The 12679-nt window shown below is 34.0% G+C and overlaps 1 protein-coding gene across 6 annotated transcripts in view; it reads left to right on the top strand.

Moving 5' to 3' along the window:
• LOC107849161 (putative B3 domain-containing protein REM15) overlaps positions 1-10115 on the top strand; it is a 24060-nt gene extending 13945 nt beyond the window's left edge. For 3 of the 6 annotated variants that reach the window (XM_016693823.2, XM_016693803.2, XM_047400770.1), the window contains 6 exons: positions 3787-3840; positions 4051-4130; positions 4291-4522; positions 7639-7772; positions 7939-8170; positions 9532-10115. In XM_016693823.2, coding sequence (XP_016549309.2) covers positions 3787-3840; positions 4051-4130; positions 4291-4522; positions 7639-7772; positions 7939-8170; positions 9532-9575 — 776 coding nt within the window. In that variant the 3' untranslated portion in view covers positions 9576-10115. The remainder of the gene's footprint in view (positions 1-3786; positions 3841-4050; positions 4131-4290; positions 4523-7638; positions 7773-7938; positions 8171-9531) is intronic. The other 3 variants (XM_016693813.2, XM_016693828.2, XM_016693834.2) reach the window with 3 other exon arrangements.
• The last annotated feature ends 2564 nt before the right edge of the window (positions 10116-12679 follow it).

The raw sequence follows: 12679 nt of genomic DNA, 5'->3' as shown, positions 1-12679 counted from the left end.
ACCCTTGCTTTCTTACTAATTGCATCAAGAAATCGAGGAACTCACAAAAGGGAACTTGGTTCCTTATTTACAGTCAGGTATGTACCCTTCCAATGCATTGTATTTTCTGAGTATGTGTAAAACTTAAGCACTTATGAACCTGATTCATCCTTAAAAAGCCAATTCTTTCAAGAAAAAAAAATCAAGTTCAGGGGTTTTAAAATTACCCTAGCTCCAATTCAGGAAGAACCTAGTCCATTTCCTTTAGTGTCATCATTGTCTTAGCCACCTCATTCATCTGAACCAGGTTCACAAATCCCAAATCATGGCCTCACCTTTCAAGTGTAACTAACCATTTCTTGAGGGAACAACTTTCGTAGGAACAAACTAATATCAGTTCCCTTATTGTTGCAAAATCAATCATTGTTGCACAAAATCTGATGAGTCCTTTAATCATATCTACTTTTCCTTAACCGGGATTTGAAAGTCATCAAGAAGAAGCCATTTGACAAAAATATCCAAAAGGAGTAAGATCTCTATGCATATGAACCCGGTTCTAAAAAAAAATATAGGTCTCATCATTCAGTTGTTGTTTCATCTACATCTTGCAAATGCATAGTTTACCTAAAGCTAAAAATACTCAGCTAAACGTGGACCTCATGAATGATTAGCATGAAGTATTATGAAAAAAAAAGAGTGCACAATGGTATGGAAAAGCATTCCACCTCCTCTTTCTCAGCCTTAGTACTTTTCCTACCAGTATATATCCTCGAGTTCCTTTGCCTCCGATTTTTCTTGTGGTGCTTATGTTTTGTCTCATACTCATGATATGATATGCTTTTGATTGGGGTCCTAAGGGCTTAAATTGGTACATGTCACTGTATTGTATTTCTTCTCTACATGTCTTGATTGTGTATGTAAGATGGTTTATGTCCTCAGATTGACTTACCTTATTGTCAACAAACGTGTGTTGAATAGTGTTGCCCGAGTGGCCATGAGTTAAAATGATATTACACTCATTATATATTCATTGGGTTCTTTGGTTGTTGATTTTCAATGATGCCAAAAGGGGTAGTTATATGGTGTGGACAAGGAATATATTATGCATTGTTTGTCTTCATCAGAAAGGGGGAAATTGTTGGAAAGCAGGAGTACGTGTTTGTAGTTTTGATGATTGACAAATACGAACCTAGTTCACTACTTGTTATCTTTTGTATGTTGTATCATGGGAACCAGGTTCCAGAACAAGTGACGTGAATGTGGTATCATGTGAACCAGGTCCTAGAATAGGTGACGTGACTATACAAGGAAATCAAGGACCAATAAGAAAGATTGGTGCCACGAAATAAAGAAGAAAATAAATAAAAGAGCAAGAGGTAAAGAATGGAGCAAATAAGAAATCAAATTAAGAGCAAAGAAGAAAAGAAATAAAAAGAAGAAATAGAGTCTAAAGAGGAGTCAAAGTTTCCTTATATGATACAATCTCATTATAAGGAAAGGAATCACATATTTTCTCATAGGAAACCAAGTTCCATTTGGAGAATAAGTTGAATTCCGTGATATTCTAGGGCATGACAAATCTCCAGCATATATATAGCATATATATGGCAAGAAGATCATTGAGAGCCGCACCTATTGCATATTTACAAAATTAATCATCTTCAGAGCAATAGCCATTGGAGCAAAAACTGCAGGAGTTCATCACCGCAAAACAAAAACCTGGTTCACCGTTTCTGTTTGAGTTTGCACTACTGAATACTGAAGTGTGAGAAGCTTAAGGCTAGAGTTAGTAGTCGTTGTTGAGTTCATCAGTTGGAGTAAATTGATGAGTTTTGAGTTTGTAATAGGATAGATTCTGAGTTGTAATCTTTTCTATTATTGAACATTATTTAGTTATGAGTGTGAATAATAAGAAGCGGGTTTGACTTCTTATTCGTGAGGTGTTGTAACAAGAAGCAGGTTTAACTTCTTGTTTGTGAGGTGTTGTAACAAGAAGCGGGTTTGACTTCTTGGAGTGCTCATATAGTAGGTAGAACAGTTGGAGTAAACTGTGGAGTTACGAGTTAAGAGTTAGGTTCTAGGATTGCGGGGTTGTAATCTTGAACAAAACTCTTTGAAATTAGTGGAGATTGGTGGTGAAATCCTACGCAGTATAGGTCGTGGTTTTTTACTCCCTTGAGCAAAGAGTTTTCCACTGTAAATTTGTGTGGCACTTTATTTTACTATTTGCTGTTTACTACAAATTCCGAGACCTGGTTCCTAATACGTGTGGTGGGATTAGTTAATTTCTACAGTCACATTCCTTAGATACATAATTAGGATAATTATTGGGATTGACAACATATCATGACGGATTTTACATAGTTAGGATTCTATGTACAGTACATGCAAAACATACTTTTTACTCCATGGAATAATATATCAGCTTATTCTCCCATACCTTGTCCTTTACATGTTATCAGTGTCAGGTCATTCCCTGTTTGGGCCCCCATGTTATATTGTCCCCGCTCCAGTTGGGCCTAGGCATAGTCCCTCATTTGTTGGAGAATAGAGACTTGGTGTGTTTATATGGACTTGGGCAATCCTCCCCTCATGAACTAATTTTTGGGGTTGAGTTAGGCCTAAGTGGAGCATCTTTATATACACGATGACACTATAATGTCTAAGATAAAATTATATGTTGTGTCTGGTTGTTCGAATCTGAAAAGACTAAGTTGCTCGGACTCTTAAAAAATGTCTACGGGTGCGTGTCGGATCCTCCAAAAATAGTGTATTTTTGAAGGATCTGACACAGGTGCGGCAACATTTTTGGAGAGTCCGAGCAACTTTGGTAAAAAGTGTTCTGTGTAACAGCTATTCATGTAAAATTTACCTAACCAAACAGTTTGGAAGTGTTTTATGAAGTGATCTTTGTAAAACATTTCTTTATATGGAAGTATATTTTGTAGTGAACATTTCAGTTATACCAAAAGGGCCTTATTTATACACTCCATTTCAGAAATAGTGTATTTAAAGCACCATATAACATTGTACTTTGTAATATATCACTAAAGGACAGTTTGCTTTATTTATTCATCAAATTTAGATATGTCGTCTAAAATTTCAAGTTCTGTTATTTAGAAAGTTGAAAGTAATATCTATAAAAGTTCTTTTTCTTAAAAAGGATGAAATAATACAAACTTGTTTTTGTGATTGTTTGTGTTTGAGTTTATTAAGATGGTCTTCTATAAGTTCTTTTACATCCTTTCAAGATGGTCACTTTTGTAACATTACAAACTTGTTGCTTAAAGAACAAGGGGATCCAATAGTCATTTTACCCCGTAAAAATACTTCTACGTAAAAACAGTTTTAGAAGGCCTACTAAACTCTTAAGTATATGTTGGCTACCTACTAAACTCTAAAGTATATATTGGCTAACTTGCTTGGCCCTTGAATTTTGTACAAGTTGAGGGAGGGTGGTGATTTTCAATATGTTTCACAAGAAAGTTCATAAAAGCTTGAAGTATTCTTGTTTGTGCACTTTAAAATTTAGTCAGACTAAAGCTTTAAATAAACAACAACATACCCAGTGTAGTCCCACAAAGTGGAGAGATTCAAATATTTTAAATCATTAAACTTTATTCTCATAACATCACGAAGTGAGAAGAAACTTAAAGAACGGTCTACTTTGGGGAGAGAAGTTCTACTAATATCGCAAAAATATGCAAAAAGATGGGGTGGATGTTAAGACAATATTCATATTTTCATTGTATTCTTTTTTTTATTCTTAATTTTGTGACTCGGGTTTGCGTAATTACCATGCAACAGACATAACAAACCCTTGCTCCGTAGAAGAGATTTCCAAGAATTCTGAATTCAAAGGTAAGATCTTTAGAGTTCATTAGTTTAATACTTGATGAATTGCAAGTTAGTTCCCTTAAATTTCAAAATAAGTTTCAATATAGGTGAAAACTTGGTCAAACGTTGGAGTGGATAGTTAGATGATATTCATCTTGATTATAATCATGTAGTCATATTTAAGTTCTGTTGGAATTGTCTACAATTAACAGTGCAAGGCTTTTCCCAATGCAGAAGCTGCTTCTCACAACCCTATCGGTCAATCTCATTTTGAATGCACTATTAAATCATATTGCATTTCAAAGGGTTACTTGGTAAGTCTCAAAACTCATTTCCATTTAACCCTTCAAGAATCTCTAGGCTAAAGGAAACATTTGCACCAGTTTCTTTTCTCCTCCTCTGTTTCTTGGAGTTATTTACAGCAAAAGTCTGAAGCATATCATATGTTTGAGTGCAAAATATAAACCATTTCAGCGCCTTCCTAGACAATTTGCTGTGGCAAATGGTCTCATCAACAAGAAATGTGATCTGATTATCAGAGATGAAAGACAAAGAACGTGGAATTTAAGGCTAGCTACCCACAATACTATAGTCCATATATTGGGTGGGTGGAAAGAATTCTGCATTGCGAATGGCATAAAGGAGGGACATTATATGATGTTTGAGGTTGTTGCTAATGGAGAAAAACCAGTATGGAAATTTCACGGTAAGGTTTCTCATGTAAGCAACCTCTTGCTTGTTTCACTTTGTTATATACACCATGCCACAAAAGGCGGACGCACCTTGCCGAGCCGTGTCGCCAAAAACTTATACTGAATATGATAAATAATATACAGCACTCTTGAGCTGTAGGGTCTATCGGGAAAAACCTCTCTACTCCACAAAGGTAGGAGCAAAGTCTACATACACCCACCCTCTCTAGACCCCACTTGTGGGATCATGCATGTTGTTGGAGTTATATGCGAAAGCTGATACTCACTACTCGCTTAGTCAATCTCACTTTTAATGCCCTGGCAGACCATATTGCCTTTCAAATGGTTTCTCACCTAGTCTCAAACTCAGTACCCCTTAAACCATCAAGAATCTTCTGACTAAATAAAACATTGCACCATTTTCCCCTCTTTGTTTGTTCGAGTTATGGCGGTGAAAATATGAGGCAAATGAAATGTTTGATGATATGTGCAAATGGCTACAAAACCATTTCAGCACCTTCCTGTACAAATTGTACAGGTAAATGGTCCACCAACAAGAAATGTGATTGGAGGTAGATGGTGTGAATTCTGTTGTTGCGAATGACTTAAAGGTGGGAGATCCTATAATGCTTGAGGTTGTTACTGATGGTGATAAAACCTGTTTGGGGATTTCATGGTAAGCTCTCTCATTTGTGCAACCTCAACGATCTTTTTACTTTGTAATATACACTACCACCACTACCACCACCACCAACATACCCGATGTAGTCCACCAATGTGGGAATGTGGGACTGAGGAGGGTAAAGTGTACACAGACCTTACTTCTACTCTGGAGGTAGAGCGGTTGTTTCTAGATCCTCGGTTCAGGATAAAAATAGTCTATAAAAAGAAGTATTGTAAATAAAAGAAACAATAGACAGTACTAAAAACAATAGCTAGTAGCGGAATAATAGTACAACAAAATAATACTATAATCAAACTACATGAAGCGACAAATAATAACATAATTGGAGAACAAGAACAAGAGTAATACTATAACTACTAGAAAGGACAACAAATTTCTACCTACTAGTATGAATACATTCCTACCTACCAACCTTCTACCCTAATCTGTGTCCTTTACACCTTTCTATTTAAGGTCATGCCCTCAGTAAGCTGTAACTGCACTATGTCCTGCCTAATCACCTCTCTTCAATACTTCTTCGGTCTACATCTACCTCTCTTGAATCCGTCCATAGCCAACTTCTCATACCTCCAAACTAGGGCATCTGTGCATCTCCTTGTCACATGCTCGAACCATCTCAACCTCGCTTCCCTCATCTTGTTCTTTACCAAAGTCACTCTCACCTCATCTCGAATATCTCATTTTTAATCCCATCCCTTCTAGTATACCCACACATCATCTTTGTCACTTTTATTTTATGAATTTGAGTTCTTGACTGGCCAATACTACGCCCGATACAATAAAGCTGGTCTAACCACCACTTTGTTGAACTTGACTTTAAGTTTTGGTAACATTTTATTATCACACGAAACTTTGGATGTGAGCCTCCATTTCATCCACCCCGCACTAATACGGTGAGTGACATCCTCGTCAATCTCCCTATTTCCCCAAATAATAGACCAGATGCTTGGAACTACTCTTTTTTGGAATATACACCGTGAAATTTAGTTGTGTATGGTTGTTCAAAAATGTAATTCACCTTAATTAGGAGCAACTAAATCTTCAAAAATTTAATCGACCTACAATTCCAAAATGTTTTATGCGATGATCTTTGTTAAATGTTCCTATATGTGGAATGTATTCTGTCTAATTTATCCAACAATATTCCGTAATTAAATAGTGAGTGTGTATGTATGTACGTGTATATATATATATATATATTATTTGTTTTTTAATTTTTGTTTTTGATAACCGTGATATCTGGGCCAGCTTGTGCGCAAAGTATCATATAACATTGTCGTTTCTTTTATAGTTTTTTAAAATTTTTTATAGTTTACATAATTTGTAATTCTACAGTAAAGGCAGTTTAATAGAGAGTTTGAATCAGTATGTGGATTTAGTGGATATGCTAGGAAGAAGACCATAGGAGGCTATATTTTTTTTTTGCGGGGGGGTGGGGGGGAGGGGGGGATGATGTTTCTGTTCCTTCATCTTGGTAGCTGTTAATAAAAATATAACTTATCAAAAGAAAAATAAAAAGAATTGTGCTTCACCTTTCATAGGTTATAATTCATCGTAAATGGGCAGTTTGTTCTATTTTTTCACTCAAGTGTATATGCTGAGTTCTCTAAAGACCCTGTCCCAGGTTCCATGAGGATAAATTTTCATGTGTTGTACTTCAAAAAGTTCAAAGAATATTTGTTAAATATCTCACATCGGAAAAGGGATGGGTAATTGGTCTTCTTATATGGACTTGGGCAATCCTCCCCTCATGAACTAGCTTTTGAGGTTGAGTTAGGTCAAAGATCCATTCTTTACAATATTAATACAGGTCAAAATGATATTAAAGAATAATATCTATACAAGTTCTTTTTCTTGAAAAGAGAAACAGCTATTCAAAACATAGTTGGGCATTTTTTATTTTTTTTTGAATGTTTGTGTTTGAGTTAATTAAAGATGGTCTTCTATTAGTTCTTCCTCAAACTTTTTTGATTTTTTTTTAATTATACAATTATGTTGCTTAAAGAACTGGGTTTCAATAATCATTTTAACACGTAAGCACACTTTTACAACTCATAAACTCTACCGAAGTATATTATCCTTTAACAATTTGCTTATTCCCATAATTTTTTCATTTCTTCCCTAGGCTGAGAGAGGGTGGTGATTTCAAGTATGGTCTATTAATGTGTGCATTGATAGCATAATACAGTTAAATGCAAGTATACTAATTCTTTTCGCGTTTCTAGGCTCTAGTCAGATTAAAATAAAAATCATTGAGTTTTGTTTCCTTAGTTTTATTTGAAGCAAAAGAAATTTCAAGAAAGGTCTACTTTGGAGATTGAGCCCCTACTAGTTTTGAAAAATATCCAAAAAATGGTTCAGATGTTTGGAATACTTTTAACTGTAATCCCTCTGTCAAAGTTCATTTCTTGAGATGAGTTTGTGTATACAATTACCTTGTAACAGACAAACCAAATCCCAGCATTGAGTCATCAAGAAAGGCATTTCCCCATGTAGAAGAAGCTGCTGCACACAAGCCTTCTGGTCATTCTCGTTTTGTATGCACGATTAAACCATATTGCCTTACATATGGTTACTTGGTAAGTCTAAAAACCCATTTCATGCATATCCTTTAAGAATTTCAGGCTTAAGTGATCATGCATATCTTTTTCTTCTTTTCTCTTTCTTTTGGAGTTAATTATGGTGAAAATATGAAGCATAAGAACTGTTCTACTAATGTGTGCAAATGGTGATATACCCTTTCAGTGCCTTCCAAAAGAAATTGCCCTCAGAAATGGTCTCATCAGCAAAAAATGCGATTTGATTATTAGAGATGAATGTCAAAGGTCGTGGAATTTAATTTTACGTCCTTTTGGTACTAGCGTGTGTATTAGAGGTGGATGGGATGAATTCCGTGATGCATATTGCCTAAAGGAGGGAGATCACATAATGTTTGAGGTGGTTACTGATGGAGAGACACCAATATGGAAATTTCATGGTAAGTTTTTCCATTTAAGAAGCATCTTTTATATTTTGATCATCTTATATATACATACATTAGACTATATTTGGTATGAATATTGGATAATGCAATTTTTACATAATGTAAAAAAGCACTTCGCCTTCTAGGAGTGTAATTCAATTTTAATTTGTAACATTTTCAATACTTATTCTTATCACTGGCTTCTATCAGTATGTAATTATAGTTTTCTGCTGTACTAATTTTTGTCATGTAACACCAAGCTCCCTCCTACTACCCACAACTACACCTCTCCAAATTTTTAATCAAGCGAAGCAGAAAATGATTTGAGAAAGTATAATATCTCTCACAAAAATTCTTTTCTTTGTTGTAGAAAACATTGGAAGTCCTACGAAACAAAAGAATGTATATGCTCCATTTTCTTTCTGTATCAAAAATGTATATAGTGTTACAAAAGTTGACGTTTTTTTTTTTCTCTTAGAGTCATTTTAAGTTTATTGTCCGTGTTATCAGAAGAGTGCTTCATCCTTTATTCAGGAATTTGCCCCATTTATTCACTCAGGTTTGAATATTGAGGCTATTAAGGCTCTAAACCTAGGTTGGAATCTGTCTGTTCCATACATATTTCTTCGGGTCCTTTGAGGATAAATCTTCACTTTTCCCAGAGCACAAAACTTCCTGCGTTACCGGGGTCGGGGGAAGGGCAAGGGGTGTGATGTAGATAACCTACACTAATGCTAGCATTGAAGGCTCTCCTTCGAGTTTCTTAAAAGGTCCTCGAGAAAAATCATTTACTTTAACTAATAATATCCTCTGTAGAACTACTTTTCATTTAATGAAAAATAAGCTTTATGTTTTTCCACTCGACATTTAAGCTTCCATCCAGCCAATCAAATCTGGCTCTTACTTGCTTGATTCAAACTAATACATGCGCTCCAAAATGAGCTTATTCTATTTGCCATTTGGGGAAGGAGAAAGAAAGATTAAAATGAGAGAACGTTACTAAAGTACGAAGGTCTTTTAGGATCCTGTTAGTGTTTAGTGAGAATAAAAAAGTAGATCCGACAGAAAGAGAAGGAGAATGCCTAGTATGATTGTACGGTGCTCTTGGAAAGCATGTTTGTGCTGATGCTAAGATGTAAATGTTGGTTTGGTACAGGAAATTTCTGCTTGACTGGTTGATGTATAATCTATTGTAATTGTGTAATTATTCTTACAAATAGTTTATTTACAAAGCCTAGGCAAAAGTATTAACATGCTTTATAAGAGTTTGAAAATTTTATTGCCACTAAAGAATGTCACAATATAGTGATCATTTTAAATACTTTGGCTTCTTTGCTGAGATTTTATATTAGCATGAAACAAATGTAATTTTGCAGGCAAAGTCTCCGATGAGATTGTAAGAAGCATTATTGAAGAATGAAGCAGTTGGTGATGGAAAAAAAAAAGGAAGACTGAAGCAATTGAACAGTCCATGTTATGTTTTCTTCCACGAGAGTTGTAAGGAAGTTATTAGTGACACATTGGAGGATTGGAACCCTGTGTACGGTATTTCGGGGTGTAGCAGGGAACAAGGTTACAGGTTGTACGTGAAATGATACTTGGACTAAAGTGTTATTTCTTAACCATTGGATCAACAAGTGTGTGATATGTTTGAGAATTTCTCCGGAACTTCTTTCTATTGCTACGCACTTAAGCTTGCCTAGTGGTCAATGAAGTGGGTGAAATTTGGAGACTAGAATTCAAATCTCAACAGAAACAACAAACAAATAATGACAGATGGTTTCTTCCTATCTTCCTAAGCCATGTTGGGTAGAGTTATATATATACATGTGCTGATGGGATGTAAGCTAGCTCGAAAACCATCATTATCTTTCTGAATGAGCTGTGGTCATGTTATGAAATGATTCAGTGTTATCAACTTCCATTAATTCCTTTGAATGATTTGGGAAATTTTCTTGTACAAAATTCTTTCTCCCAGCCCCTTTGTTTTTGTTTCAACATTTATCTTTGGGTGACCAATTTTAGAAATTCCTTATTAGTGATTGTTGATGCAGAAAGAAATCAACAACCATTACGAGTTTTCAAAAAGTAGGTTAATAATGTCAAATATATCTAACAGGATTTAACAGTAAATGTCTTGGCGTCATGCTCAGTTTGTAAAAATAGTGCTAATAATGATATGTCATACGGTTACATATAAAAGTTATTTCGAAAGCAGTAATAAACAATTCATAATTAATGTTTTTGGATTATTCCCCCAGCATAGCAACGTGTTAAATTAAGCTAGGTGATCCATTTTTTGAATATTTGAGAAAAGTCAAAGTCAACCCTTTATGACAAATTTTCTAATTGAAAACCAAGGGCAAAGTTTCTCATTAGATCCTCTTAAATCCAATAATTTTATGGTTAAGATCCAATCAAAAGCGTGTATCCAAAGGTGTTAGAAAATTATCACCTCTACGGTTTGAGTTGGAAACTGTTAGAATGATGTGTTGGTGTGATGGGTTTGAAAATCAAAGTGTTGTGGCAAAGAATTGATGCAAAGGATGGACACAGTGCCAGGCAGTATACTGAAATAGGTGCTAGAAACAGGTTGATTCACTTGGTTCATAAGACGGTGTATATTCTGTAGTGAAGAAGAAAATGATCGACTGCCTTTGATGATTTATGCAAGATCAAGTTGAGGAATTGTGATGTGGATGCAAGACATAATTTTCTTACCATAAAAGAATACCTAAATTACATAATTTCTTTACCATAAAAGAATACCTAAATTAGGTAAATTCATGTAAGGAAAGCTTTGAAAGACGAAGGCAGCAAAAGTGTCCAAAAAGGAATAAGATTTCTCAATTAGGTTCCAAAAAAGGAAAGGGATTCCTTTGAAGGAAAAATAAATCAATTTAGAAGAAGGAAGACATCTATAAATACCGAAGATCTTCTACAAAGTTGTTGGCACATTCATACAAAACAAAGGCAAAAATCAGAGTTCATCATTGAGGTGTTGCGGAAGAAAACTCCCAGAGCTCAGTTATTTAAAAAATACAGTAATAGCATATATATTTGAATTCCTAAACAAGCTATTTGATAAACCATATATACCAAATACATCAAAAGATCCCATGTTTATATCCCCGCAAATTACCACATACCGAGATAGTCTAAACCAAGACAAAAAGACTTACAACTACACAGCCCGAACATATATAGAAAATATCTATAATGTACAAACTTTTTTAAATACCAACCCCAGAGCTATAAACATCCAAGAACCAGATATAAACTATATAACCCAGAGATTGACCGGATATAATAAGCTAATTGCTTTACCTAAAACCAAACCAAGTCTAGTTAAAACTTGCTATGAATATGGACTACTTAGTACTGTATATACCTCTGATGAAAATGAGATATCCATTATACCGGAAATATATGAAGCATTTATCATTTTTAAAAGAATAACCAAAGGTACCCTATTTTTTTATAAAAATTTACACGGCACCAGCAGAGATATTATATGATGAAGTTAAAAAACCTATACAAGTTGTAAAGATAGGAATGACACGAGACATGATTATACCACAAGATATTATTCCACAACCAGAAATACTAGATTATATACTAGATTATTTTTTGGATTTTTAGGTAATTTACAATCTCTAGCTAAATGTCCTAATTTTCCACAATTATAACAAGTACATTCTTTTATAGATTTCTTTTTTCTATATGGTCTTTTATATTTATAATTTTTTACATAATATCTTTTTCTTGGTTTCTTGTATTTATATTTTGATTTTTTATATTTCTTATATTTCTTATGTCTTTTTCTTTTCTTATAATATCTTTTTTCACATCCGAATTGGGGTGCTATTTTATCTTTGCAACATGCTAAATTTCTTATCAATGTTTTTTTCATTTTTAATTCTTCTCTATATTTTTCACATAAGTTTCTATACCATTGTTGTAAAAATTTTATTCTTGCTCCTAGAGTATCTACTATTTTTGCTTCTTCCCAACTCTTTATTATCTTTGAACTAAATGGTTTGAGTAATTTATTAAAATATAATTTTTTTATTTCTTTACTTTCTTCTATATTATATGCTCCTTTATAATAATATTCTTTAAATGCGCAAGTATATTTATCTATATAACACATATTACATATTGCTAATTTTAACATTAAATTCCTATTTGTATCTTTTTCTTCATCTTATTCTTCTTCTATTGTTGTCATACTACCAAATTCATCTTTTATAGCTGTTTCATATTTTTTTAATAATTCTATAGGTGTTAGTTTAGTTGTTATTGATGATGTTCCTTCTATAGGTTTATTAGTTCTTAATACCTTCTTGCTATTTTCAGTTAAATTTGAAAACCATAATTTCACTGTTCCTATTAGTGTTCTTTCTATATATTCTGGTGCATCTGTTATGTTATATTATTATCTAATAATTGTTTTGTCATATATCCTATCCATAATTGTATTATTTTTTCTGTATCTATTACACAGTCTAAGTCTAAAAAGTT

Source organism: Capsicum annuum, chromosome 1 (assembly GCF_002878395.1).
Source record: "Capsicum annuum cultivar UCD-10X-F1 chromosome 1, UCD10Xv1.1, whole genome shotgun sequence".
Taxonomy (NCBI): domain Eukaryota; kingdom Viridiplantae; phylum Streptophyta; class Magnoliopsida; order Solanales; family Solanaceae; genus Capsicum; species Capsicum annuum.
Note: the sequence above shows the minus strand (reverse complement) of the source record. Positions and strands in the feature narration are given on the sequence as shown.